Raw genomic sequence first — 13,291 nt, 5'->3', positions numbered from 1 at the left:
GAATACAGACTGGTGCAGCCACTGTGGAGAACAGTATGGAGTTTCCTCAAAAAACTAAAAATGGAACTCCCATTTGACCCAGTAATCCCACTTCTAGGAATATATCCCAAGAAACTAGAAACACGAATCAGAAAGGATATATGCACCCCTATGTTCATAGCAGCACAATTCACCATAGCTAAGATTTGGAAACAGCCCAAATACCCATCAGCAGATGAGTGGATTAAAAAACTGTGGTACTACACAATGGAATACTATGCTGTGGTAAAAAAGAAGGAGTTCTTACCATTTGCAACAACATGGATGGAGATGGAGAGCATTATGCTAAGTGAAATAAGCCAGGCAGAGAAAGATAAATATCACATGATCTCATTTGTGGAATATAATGAACAACATAAACTGATGAACAAAAACAGATTCAGAGACAGAGAAACATCAATCAGAACGTCAAACCTCAGGGAAGGTAGGGGACAGTGGAGGTAATGGGGAGAGATCAACCAGAGGACTTATATGCATGCATATAAGCCTAATCAATGGACACAGACAACAGGGGGGTGGGGGCATGAATGGGAGGTGGGGGGTAATGGGGTAATAAGGACACATATGTAATACCTTAATCAATAAAGAAATAAAAAAATATATAAAAAAAGATGTTCTGGCGACTCTTGTGGGTGGTGAGAAGAGGATGAGGAAGATAGGAAAAGGCAGCTTCAGGTGTACTATGAGAGATTGATGGGTGTTCATCATGGTGGCGCTTCCTCTGACTTTCCCTCGCCCCAACCTGCAGTCACGCTAATAAACTCACACAGAGCTGGAATGAGTTTGGGTTTTAGATAAAATGTTGGAGGGTATGAGTCTCACATCCAGATTGGTGTGATTGATCAAGACAGCAGGTAGATTCAGGAGTGGGAGGAGAAGCACATTACCATGCTTGTATGGTGCATGTGTGTGCATGTACGTGTGTGTGTGTGTGTGTGTGTGTGTGGGGGTGTATAAGTAGATAGTGATGAGGACTCTGGACATTTAATCACTATGAAACTGGGGGCTGAAGACAAATTTACTGAAATCTGCAAAAGATAGTAATGGACCAGTTGACCTTTGGATTGTATATGTTTTTTCTTCTTCAAAAATGCCTGAGAATATCTGGCATTTTTCTGTTTTCATATGATATACACAGGAATATCAATACAGTGAAGCTTAGTACAAATAAATAATTTATGAAAAGTCTGGTAAGATCTTGTTTATTACTTGCTTTATTGAAACGCATCCCTAAATATATTCCAGGAAATATAGGAAACATATTTGTCTCTCAAATTTACTCAAGACTATTAACCTCCTCTAATTTTATATCACTATATGTACTGCACATATATGGATTCTAGTTCTTGAGACTAGATTCTAGTTCTTGGATTCTAGTTCTTTGACCAAATCTCACAATCCTCAGCAGTTTTCTCAGGGCCTTCTTTATTTCCTTATTCCGGAGGCTGTAGATCAAGGGATTGAAAAATGGAGTTAACACAGAATAAAATAAAGTCACAATTTTCTGAATCCCTGCTGGATTGCCTGCTGTTGGGCTCACATACATCACCATGATTGAGCCATAGAACAGGGACACCACGGCCAGGTGGGAGCCACAGGTGGAGAAGGCCTTCTGCCGGCCTTCTGCTGAGGGGACCTTCAGCACAGCTCTGATCACGAGGGCGTAGGAGCCGGTAATGAAGAGGAAGGTGGAGAAAATCAGGACCGAGTTAAAGACGGCACAGGTGATCTCAGTGGCAGGAGCTGGCACACAGGACAACTTCATAAGGGGTCCTGGGTCACATAAAAAATGATCAATAATATTGGGGCCACAAAAAGGAAGCTGGGAGATGAGATAAACTGGGAGGAGAAAACAGGAGAAGCCACACACCCAGCAGCAGGCTGCCATTCTGATGCAGCGTGGAACTGTCATGACAGTGGGGTAGTGCAGGGGCCTGCAGATGGCAAGGTACCTGTCAAAGGCCATGGCAGACAAGAAGAAGGTCTCAGTGGTGCCCATGGAGAAGAAGAAGTAGAACTGGAGGAAGCAGCCAGAGAAGGAGATGGTGTTGGTCTCAGAGAGAAAGTTGGCTAGCATATTGGGGACAGTAGAAGTGACATACCAGATCTCCAGGAATGAAAAATTGGCCAGCAGGATGTACATGGGTGTGTGAAGATGGTGGTCCCACCGCACTGCACAGATAATGCAAAGGTTCCCAATGAGCGTTAGGACGTAGATCACAGAGAAGAGTGAGAAGAGGAGGACCTGGATCTCCCAGGTACAAGGGAATCCAAGAAGAATGAATATGCTCACAGGGTCAGAGTTATTATTCCTTCCGAGGTTTTCCATGTTTTTCTCTCCTAAAATCGCAATAACAAGACATTGCCATGTTACAAATTACTCTACAGAAATTTTCTCATTAAGATGTTCTCTGCATTTCTTTACAATTCAGTTAGCACCATAGTTTTAGATTACTTAAAGATTTTTCAGCATTCTTTGTCCTAATGTGACACCAGTCGTGGGAGAAAATAAAAAACTTGCGGGGGGGGGGTGGTGCTTATTACAGCCTTACCATTGTGATCACCATGCCCATAATGATCCATTAAATACCTGCCTGTGTTTGGTATCCTCAACACTACATAAAATAAGGTAGATGCTCTCTTGCCATTCAGAGGCTTTTAAACTCATTCAGAAACATCAATCTGGGCCCAACATAGGGAGGTTCAAACAATTGTACAGTTTAAGCCCCGTGTTAACAGAAGAAAACATTGCAAGAATGAATAGCCACAAAGAAGAGTTTGTTTACAATGGCAATTCTTAATGCTATCATATGCATAGTTTCATATAGGGTTTCTTTCTAGGTAGTATTAGGAATGTTGGAAAAGAGATAAGGAAAATAACCTTTAATCAGTGATTGTTTACAGCAAGGTCAATCCCAACATTTGTGTGCCCTCTTATTTGGAAAGATTCCATGAAAGAAATTCCACAATTTTCATTGTTAATTTCTCTCACTAAATTGTGTTTAGTGACATATACACAATTCTATAAAATACTCTTTACTTTTACATTGGTCCTCTTTGCAGTTAAAATCTTGTTGCTGAAGAGGAGTAAGCTCCATGCAGTGTCATCTTAAATAAACATTTTACATGAAATTGGTGTGAATGAACGAGGTTCAGACTACAAACCAACATGGTTCTCTTTTAACTGAAATTCACCTTTACTACAGTACACAGGCTTCAGTCCTCAGTTGTAACTTATCAGATACTTGTAAAATACCTCGTGACAATATCTACATTTTGCCACCTAGAGCAAACAAAATAAAACTACAGTGTTACATCATTGAAAGCACTCTGGGATTTGAATTACATTACTGTCCATGGACTACTCATTCTCATTTCTCTCTCTCACATATAAACACACATATACATAATATGTATATCCACATACTGTATACATATATATGTATGCACATATGTACATATATGTATATATGCACACACATATATATTATATACACACACACACACACATTATCTGAGGCTCCTATGTAGAGTTCCTCCTGGTTTACCTGACCTATAAATGTGTTTTGTAGGACCAAATCCTTGATATTTTCCTTCTCCTACTTGTTCTCCCTGTATGTGATCTGTCATCTAGCCCTTGACATAAAAACCATCCATGTGGGATGAAGCCGAATTTCGTCTCCCTACCTATAAAGTCTCTTCTGCAACCTGGATTTATCCACCCAATTTCTTACTCAACATCTCTGTTTGGAATATAACATAACTAAAACACAATATGAAAGTTTAGAAATGGGCATATTGGAATATAACATAACTAAAACACAACTTTTGAAAGTTTAGAAATGGGCATATTGCCATTTCTAAATGATTGACTCAAACTGATTGACTCCTACTGCTTTGCCACATCATTAAATGGCACCTCCATTTGCTCAGTTGCTCAGGCCATAAACGTTGACTACATCTTTACCACCTCTCCCAACACTCTACATCAGCACCATCAACAAATCCATTAGGCTTCATGTTCAAAACATTCAGAATCTGAATAGTTTTTAGCAGTCCCATCAGCTTTCAGCATTAAATCCTCAAACTACTGCCAATGCCTCTTAACTTACCTATTTCCATACTTATACTAGTATACTTAGAGACTATTACCTGCATAGTACCTAGATGGATAATTTTTAAAATCTGATGTCAATTACTTGCTTCCAATTAAACGCACTTAGGATAAGTCCAAAATTCTTTACCCAGTCTATACAGACAATGAGGCCTTCCTCCATGCCCTCATTGCTTACCACTTTTCCTTCTCCAGCCGCTGATACTTGACTATGCTAAGTGTGGCCCATACCGATGCCTGTAATCTCTCTCTCTCTTCCTCACTAATAGTCACATGCCTTACTTGGCCTTATTCAGATTTCTGGTAAAAATCAGAGACTCAGAGAGGTCATCCCAGTTTAGCCCATCTTTGCTACCCTGTTTTCCAATCCTGCTTTAGTTTTCTTCAAAGCACATATCACCACATGGCATTGTATTATATACTTAGTATGTATTTTTGGTCTCAACCACCTGGAAATAAGAGGAGGGGGACATTTTTTGCTCATTGAATTATTCCCAGAATCAAGGTCAGTGTCTGGTATATTACAGGTATTTACTAAATATTTGTTTTCTTAATCAATGAACATGCCCTATATGTAACCAAATAGGAAAACAATTGCTCGGACTGAGGGGAAAAAAGAAAAAAAAAAGAATACAAAGATTGAAATCTCCAGTTTACTAACAAAAACAAACAAGTAACCCCCCCACTTCCCAAACAAATAAAAAGAAAAGCAAGGTAACAAGGACTTTGCTAGGGGGCTACACCTCAGTCTAAGTAAACAGGAGGATATCCATGACAGGAGCCTACTTCAGGCAATGCCATCCAAGCTACCTCTCTCTCTGAATCGCTTCATCTTTCTTTGTGTCCCCTTTATCCACGCCAGTTGTGCTCCGTGCTTTCTTACTGTTGCTAAGTTGTAATCATGCTCTAAGGGTGTGTATGTGTGTATGTACCAGGATACGCACTGCTTTTTGCTGTCTTCTGTCTGTTTCTATAACTGGTTGTCCATATCTTTAAATATTACTATTGAATGCTTTTATAATCTTCTCCTCTTATTTTAAATAGGTAAGTGAACTGTTTTAGATTGCTCCCTCTTAAAGACCATGTGGGGATAGTCTGTAACTGACATTTACTTCCCATGTAGCTAGCCAATGTGCTTTAATAGAAAAATGTTCTTCTCTTATTGCCTGATGTTTTCTTCTGCCCCATGTTCAGAGTTTAGGAAATCTGGTATATATTACTTGAATAAGTAATAAGTTATAGAATAAAGTTGCCATTCCACAATTTTTCCTGGCTTATGTGGTTTTTAGTTCAGTTAATATCTGAAGTCAAGTAAAATATTGTTATTTTTATTAAATATATTTACTTAAATACTTATAAATAAAACATATATAACAACATTTATTGAGACCAGAATTGATTCTGGAGATTATGTTATATAGTTGAGAATCTAATCAACTTCTAATATAGGAAAGCTAATTTACATTTTTTTTCAATCTTAGACTAACTTTATTTTTTTAAATTATTTTTCAATTATAGTTGACATACAATATTATATTAGTTTTAGGTGTACAACATAATGATTACAGATTTATGTACCTTATTAAGTAATCACACCAATAAACCTAGTACCCATCTGACACCATACATAGTTATTACAATAGTATTGATTATATTCCCTATGCTGTACTTTTCATACCATGACTATTTTCTGGATACTTTTCACCTTTTTAACCCTAATTTACATTTTATGTGGAGAAAATACAACACTTTTAGAGGAAGATGAAAAAGACATTATATATAATCTAAGCTGTGCCTTACCTGAAGCTGTTGTTTGAGAATTACAGAATCCAGTAGAGGGCAGACATCCAAATTTGGGTTTCTCTTTCCCAGACAGTGCAGTCAGCCTCAGTTTTCTTGTTCTCTCATTTCAGCAGGAGAAAGTGTGCGGCAAAACCAACACAATGGTGCTGGCATCCAAGTTTTTTAGAAGGCTTTCAAAAGGGGGTGAGATATTACTTGGAAAGTAATATCAAGAATAGCAATTACTTGACGCTTACAGAATGAGCATATTGTTTAAACAGGATGAAAAGATAGTTACATGCAGTTGTAAAGGGCACTGTGGTCTTTCCTGATCTGGGAAGGACCAATTACACCCCTACCTCTAAAGGAGAGTACGTGGCCAACACATTCTGAGCCATGGCTGCTCTGTCCTGGGCAGCCCATCTTGGAGGGGTGGTGCCCAGAGCACTCTGTGAGCACATAAGCCTTCCGCTGAGCTCCAGGCCATGTACACTTTTTAATAAACATGTCAAGGTTTCTTTCTGACCCTCCTGGGTTACCCAACTTTCCCCAGTGGCCTCAGCTAGGGACAACAATGAGAACATTTTGGCCAGTTCTCAGAAAGTATTCCTTTAACTGAGGTCTAAATTGGTCCAACCTCCAGGGGAATCAGGAAAGATGATGAGGCTTGGGTCTAAGCTGAAGAATAAGTTGGCCTTAAGCCTTAGAGCAGAATATGAACTATACAAATATAGACACATGAATAAAAAAATAACCTGAACTATAAGCAGAAGTCTCTCTCTCTCTCTCTCTCTCTCTCTCTCTCTCTCTCTCTCTATATATATATATATATATATATATATATATATATAGTAAGGCAGCTGTGTTTTCCCACAGAAGATATGATATTGGATTTAGAAGTGAAGATGTAAAAGCAAAGGGTTCTACAAATCCCAAGAATAGAAAGGCAGAAGTTAGTTAATGCAAGTCCTTCCTATATAACAAAAGGCTAATATGCAAATTGACTGAATGACAGACCAACCGGTCATATGACACACACTGACCACTAGTGGGCAGACGCTCAATGCAGGAGCTGCCCCCTGATGGTCAGTGCACTCCCACAGCGGGAGCGCTGCTCAGCCAGAAGCCAGGCTCATGGCTGGCGAGCGCAGCAGCTGTGGTGGGAGCCTCTCCCGCCTCTGCGGCAGCTCTAAGGATGTCCAACTGCCGGCTTAGGCCTGCTCCCTGCATCAGTCGGACATCCCCTGAGAGCTCCCAGACTGTGAGAGGGCACAGGCCAGGCTGAGGGACCGCCTGAGTGCACGTTTTCATACACTGCACCTATAGTAATTTATAAAACACTTCAAAGACTCACTTCATCTATTCTATTCTTTCCATAATTCTATACATATCCCAGCCCCAAGTCTGCTGTGGTAATGTTGGGATTTTTGCATTAGTTTCATGAGGACTTGACTGTCAACTACTGCCTCACTTGTTTTGTGAATTTGTCCTTTTAATCTCAATTGAGCCAAAGAAAAGCAAATCAAACATTTGAGTCAACATTGTTTTTTTTTTGCCACAATGTGACTTCAGAATGTATAAATGGAGGGAATGATCTCATCCTGTTTGATTCTACAGAGATCAGACACTGTGCCTTTACAAGTTCTGGGGTTAAGCAGTACCTGGGCAAACTGCAGTGCACTTGGACTTAGAGGGGCTGAGAAGTACGAAAAATGAGTAACAGTGGAAGGGACTGGGGTATTTAAATTGCTGAAATAAAGGGAGGGTGGTTATTTAAGAACAATACAATTCCTTTGTTCTATTGGAACAGTGGAAGGGTAATTATTTAAGAGCAATACAATTTGTGCCATTTGATCCCTGAAGTTCAGAATTAAAAGTAATAGTTAAAAGTTATAGGGAAACACCCTGTAACTCAATATGGAGGATGACTTTCTTACAGAGAAACCTACCCAGTGATGGCACAGGCTGCTTCAGAAGACTACTTTATATCATGACTTTGTTCGATACAGGCTGGGAAAGTAGTAGAAAGGATTTAAGCATCAGAAGCAAATTTCTTTTAATACTGAAATTCCATTATATGAATCTAAGATGTGTCAAGAAAAAAAGAAAACTATTCAGATAACGTCAATGAAATAAAACAAACAAACAAACATGTGATGGGAAACAGTAAGGTTAATGAGAACTTGAGGTTTTCATCAACACTGACTAAAATGAACCGTATTTTCTAAGGATCATTAGTTGACAGCAGACAAAGGGGGGAAGGAATTCTGGAAGGAATTCTGGATTGCGGATTGGTCAGCAAAATCCCAGAATTATGCCATGGGACTACAAATAGTCTGCTGTTAACTGAAGAAATTGTTATTTTTTCCTGAAAAAGAAAAAAAAAGTGTGGAACTCTTTCACTCAATGAGCCAAAGACTGGGGGTGGGTGGCGGAGGGGGGGGGGGCGGCAAGGCGGGGGGGGGGGGGGCGGAGGGGGGAGAAGGGGGGTTGGTGTTCCCCAACTGAACAAGGAAAACAGATATGACCACGAGGTGGCAGTAGCACACACAAGTTTATTTGGTGCCTTTGCTTTGACAGATTTGAGGGCAGGGGAAGCTGTTTGCCTGCTTTAACTTTGTAGGAAGGTAAGTTGTCATTGGTTAGAGATAACTGAAAGACAGAGTGGAGAACGTAGACATGGATGTGACTCAGAGGAACTGGGGCCAAAGCCAAACTTCGTGATATACAGCTGCACCAAGGTCATAAATCACGTAAATTTTATGTACTCAGATTCCTCACAAGTAATATAGAATCAAAACTATTGTTCTCCCCATTAAAGACTGTTATTGTGAGAGCCTCTTCGAAATTTTGGATCTTTGGTGAATTGAAAATATGGCTTCAATTTAGCTTCAACACAAATACCTCATTGATTCTTGCCCCATTCCACTAGAATAAAGTACTTTTTTTTTTTTTAACCAAACAAGCAAATACATTACTTTCATGGGGCAGAATGAATTTATTATGTGAAATGCAGACGTGGTTCTAAAAAACATTTTATGTATTATTTTTTAGGGGATGCCTTGTGTTCAGAGGACTAGCAGGTATCACAACTGTTTTTTGAATGAATATCTCGTTTCCAAGTGCTGACATGTTATCCCATTGGGATTTGGTTTCTCCGCGTATCATTTTTAGTGTGGCAAGTCGGCTTGAGCTGAGCATTGCCTGTAGAGCACTGCCTTCTGAGCCTGCCCTCCCGAGATGTGCTGGGTCCAGGTCCCTGCTGGGAGTCCTCTGGCTTGGCTGAAACTCCTTTCCAGAGTCCCTAGTCCTCTCTCTCTTGCCCAGCTTTCCTTAGCCTTTTCCGGAGCTGTTCACAGAAGGCATCCCACTCAACCCTCCCTTGGGACAAATCAAAGTAATCTTCCTTCCGCAGCCACCGGCCCAGGCGGTGGTAGCTATGCAGCTGCCGCCGATCAATAGGTTCCAGAAACAGGAGCAGAAGGCAAGCAGTCCCAGGCTTGGCCACCAAGTTGTGGGTGGCAATCCTCAACTCCAGACTGCACCAGGGGCTTCCCAGGGCCTGGTGGCTGAGCACACAGAGGGTGGCTCTGCTGCTCTCCATGCTGGCGGCCGTAGCATCCATCCTGTCCTGCCCAACCCCAAAGTCCCTCTCAGGCAAGCATAGCCTCAAGCCCTCGCCATCTGGAAGAGGCTGCTCCAGCGCAGGAACCAGTTCTTCCAGCACCCAGGCTTGGTCCTGCTCACAATAGGATATGAAGACATCATAGTGGAATTGATTTCTGGGGTGCTGGCCACCCAATTTCCACCACCAGGCATGAAATAGCGTCCGCAGGCGGGGAAGCCAGGGCCATTTAGGACAGCTAAGCAGTGCAAGGAAGGTCAGCAGGAGCAACAGAGCGGTGCTGGTTAGAAAGGCCTGAAACTCAGAATCATGTGAGCAGTGACCAGAAAGGAAGGTGAGCAGTGGCGTCTTGGAGTAATCAGAGGCATTGGCCTTGCAGATGGATTTCTCCAGCCCATACACAAAAGTGTTTGGGGCCCGTGTTGCCCAAGGCCCCACCCAAGAGTTTTCACACTGGCAGGTGAAGGTGACATCTGAGAAATAAACATATTGCGGCATCTGGGGGATTAGTTCCTGGAGGCTGCTGTCCAACCCCAGGGCCCATTCGGAGTTGAGCAGCAACAGGCGAAGGAGGCCCAAGCCCCTGAAGCTGGAGACGGAGAGGTTCCCGAGGTTCAGGTTGCTCAATGCCAGTACCTGTAACTGAGGCAGCTCTTTCAGTAGCATCTCCAGCTGCACGGGTCTTGCATTATAGAAGAAATCCAAGTCCCCCAGCTCCAGCACTCGCAGCCTGGGCATCCCAGATAGACGCAGATCTCCCGCGCCACTGTGATCAGACCAGAAGTGCAAGTGTTCCAGGCGAGGGAGCCCGAGGAAGACTCTCAGCTGAGAGAAGATGATGGTGTTGCAGCCTCGCAGAGTGAGATGACGCAGGGAAGGGAAATGGAGTGTGGCGTTGCCCGGATGCAACAACATATAGGTAGTTTGTAAGGTAAAGTTCTCCAAGAACAAGAAGGGTTCTGCCTTGGGGACCCTAAACTCTACAGAACTCTCTGCCCATAACTCCAAGCTGAGCAGTGCTGGAGGCCAGGGAGGGTAGATCGCCAGCATATTAGAGGAACCCAGCTTCAGATGGCTCAGCTTCAGGGGACCCTGGAGCTGTCTGCCTGAGATATGCTCTAAATGGGTGCCCAGGAGGTTCAGTGAAGTAAGGGCAGGAAGAGAGGAGAGCCAGTCCGGCTTTAGCATCTTAATTTGGTTCCAACTCAGGTCTAGGGTCTTCAGCCACCTCAGTCCTTCCAGGCTCTCCCTGGATAAGTTGGAGATGTTGTTACCACTCAGCCAGAGCTCCTGGAGTTGAGGAAGAGAGGAGAAGGCCCTGCAGGGCAGCACGCAGAGCTCATTGTGAGACAGATCTAGCACTCTCAGATTTGAGCTGGCCAGCCCTCCCGGGAGCACCAAGGTTGGGCCCAGCTTATTCACTGACAGATTGAGCCTCTGAAGCTGGGGCAGGGCACTCAGGAAACTGGAGGGAAGTAACTGAAGGCCATTGGCATGAAGGCTGAGGAGTTCCAGGGAGTGGCAGCTTCGGAGATCTCCACCTTCTAGGTTCCGGATTTGGTTCCTCCCGAGGTCAAGTGCACGAAGTGCAAAGTAACCTGTCACATTGCCAGGCAGTTTTTTTGCACCGGTCCCCACAAGGTAGAGGGAGTCCAAGTGGAGCAGTCCTGAGCCTAAAAGGTCTAATGCACTTAGTGGGGTGCCATCCAATCTCAGGGAATGGAGCTGGAGGCCACGCAGAGCCTGGCTACCCACACTGCTCAGTTGCAGGTTGGCAGACAGATCCAGCAACTCCAGGAAGGGAGTCCGTGGGCTGGGGCTGGGTGTGTGTGAGGAGCCAGAGACAAGGTTTGGGAAGAGCCCTTGCAATTCCTGCAGGTCTGTCAGACAGCTGTGCCTCAGGGTTAGATGACTAAGGCTGATGGGCAACTGGACATCCTGGCTATAATTCAGGCAGTATCCATGGAAGGAAAGGGTGTTGAGGAATCCGAGGGGCTCCAGTGCATCTGGAGGGAGAAACAGGCTCAGGCAGCAGGGAGCTTGATGCTCAAAGGAAAGGTGCTGTAGCTGGCCCAATCCTTGAAATGTCCCAGATGTAATCCTGATGGGGCCCAGCTGCAGTCTCAGGAGCTGTAGTGTGGGGAAGTGTCCAAAGGCATCTGCAGGCAGGATGGTAACTGTGCCCTGGAGACATAATGCCTCTGTATCCCGGGGCACTGCTCTCAGGGTCTGAGCCAGGTTTTTAATATTGGAGCATGATGCGAAAAGATGCAGTCCTGGGGCCAAGGTACAGAATGGGATGTAGTAGGAGATGTTAGGTAATAGGGAGCTGTCTCCTATGGTGCAGTTGGGAGCGGTCCATGCCCAGCTCATCAAGCCGAGGCTCATCAAGGCCAGCAGTAAGAGTGAGAGGAGAGGGAAGAAGAACCGAGGTCTTTCCATCATTGGTCCTACTTCTAGGGAAAGAAGGGACAGAAGATGAGCGTCAAATCCTGCAAAAGCCAACAATCCCAGGTCTGGGCCTTCTGATACTGACAAAACACAATATGCGTGGGACAGTTCTGTGATTACAATATAAAGGAGACATTTGGCCAAGCAGAGGACTCAAGCTATGCTTGAGCGCTTAGCTATGCCCCCGTGCAGACAGAAAGCCAGTGGAGAATGAAACAGAGACAGACCAGCAAGAAGAGCCTGCAACGTGTGAGAGATCTCAGCAGAGAAATTGGTGTCACTTCCCAATTCCCCTGCTGGGGACGATCAGCTCAGGTTTCTAACTTCTTTGGAGGGGAGCTGTGAGCTATAAATGGGCTACTTTCAAGACTGGGCAGCAACTTTATTTATTACAAAGTAGATTGGAGGAGAAACAAATGATAATGATACAAACATAATAAGATCTGAACATACACTCTTTTTAAAATATTTATATATATATATATTTTATTGATTTTTTACAGAGAGGAAGGGAGAGGGATAGAGAGTTAGAAACATTGATGAGAGAGAAACATCAATGAGCTGCCTCCTGCAAACCCCCTACGGGGGATGTGCCCACAACCAAGGTACATGCCCTTGACCGGAATCGAACCTGGGTTCCTTCAGTCTGCAGGCTGATGCTCTATTCACTGAGCCAAACCGGTTAGGGCACACTCTTTCTTTCTTTCTTTCTTTCTTTCTTTCTTTCTTTCTTTCTTTCTTTCTTTCTTTCTTCCTTTCTTCCTTCCTTCCTTCCTTCCTTCCTTCCTTCCTTCCTTCCTTCCTTCCTTCCTCTTTCTTTCTTTCTTTCTTTCTTTCTTTCTTTCTTTCTTTCTTTCTCTCTCTCTCTCTCTCTCTCTCTCTCTCTCTCTCTCTCTCTCTCTCTCTTTCTTTCTTTCTTTCTTTAACATACACTCTTATTTGATCCTTAGCCAAGTAATATACATGGCCCAATATTATCCTTATTTTACTCACAAATGTCAAAGAAGTTAAGTGACTTGCCCGAGGTCACAGGAGTAAAAGTGGTAGAGCTGTGGCTACAGTCCAGGTATTCTGCCTCCAAATCTGATGGTCTTTGCACTCAAAAGTCCTCAGGCAGGACTAAAGAAACATTCCAAATGAATTCTACCATTGAGTTTATGTTGAGTTTATAAAGAGAGAGTAAAAGTTAGTTCAGGTGAAATATAAAGCAAGTAGAGAAAGTGGGTGGGAGAATGAAGTAGAAAACGCAGTAAAAGGGAAAAACAAAGCCGTGATACTTT

The 13,291-nt window shown here is 43.1% G+C and overlaps 2 protein-coding genes across 2 annotated transcripts; both read right to left on the bottom strand.

Annotated features, from left to right (window-relative positions):
- Positions 1 to 1,378: 1,378 nt before the first annotated feature.
- Positions 1,379 to 2,386, bottom strand: LOC103303514 (olfactory receptor 11H6-like). The gene has a single exon (XM_008160512.3). The coding sequence runs from the start codon at positions 2,366 to 2,368 to the stop codon at positions 1,379 to 1,381; it is 990 nt and encodes a 329-aa protein (XP_008158734.2). The 5' UTR covers positions 2,369 to 2,386.
- A 6,853-nt stretch (positions 2,387 to 9,239) lies between these two features.
- LOC103303513 (toll-like receptor 11) lies at positions 9,240 to 12,002 on the bottom strand. Its single transcript, XM_008160511.2, has one exon. The coding sequence runs from the start codon at positions 12,000 to 12,002 to the stop codon at positions 9,240 to 9,242; it is 2,763 nt and encodes a 920-aa protein (XP_008158733.2).
- Between the last annotated feature and the right edge of the window lie 1,289 nt (positions 12,003 to 13,291).

The sequence above is a fragment of the Eptesicus fuscus genome, chromosome 5 (assembly GCF_027574615.1).
Source record: "Eptesicus fuscus isolate TK198812 chromosome 5, DD_ASM_mEF_20220401, whole genome shotgun sequence".
Classification (NCBI taxonomy): Eukaryota; Metazoa; Chordata; class Mammalia; order Chiroptera; family Vespertilionidae; genus Eptesicus; species Eptesicus fuscus.
Note: the sequence above shows the minus strand (reverse complement) of the source record. Positions and strands in the feature narration are given on the sequence as shown.

Coding starts and splice junctions, on each gene's coding strand:
- LOC103303514 (XM_008160512.3), bottom strand. CDS start 2,368: ATGGAAAACCTCGGAAGGAATAATAACTCTGACCCTGTGAGCATATTC.
- LOC103303513 (XM_008160511.2), bottom strand. CDS start 12,002: ATGGAAAGACCTCGGTTCTTCTTCCCTCTCCTCTCACTCTTACTGCTG.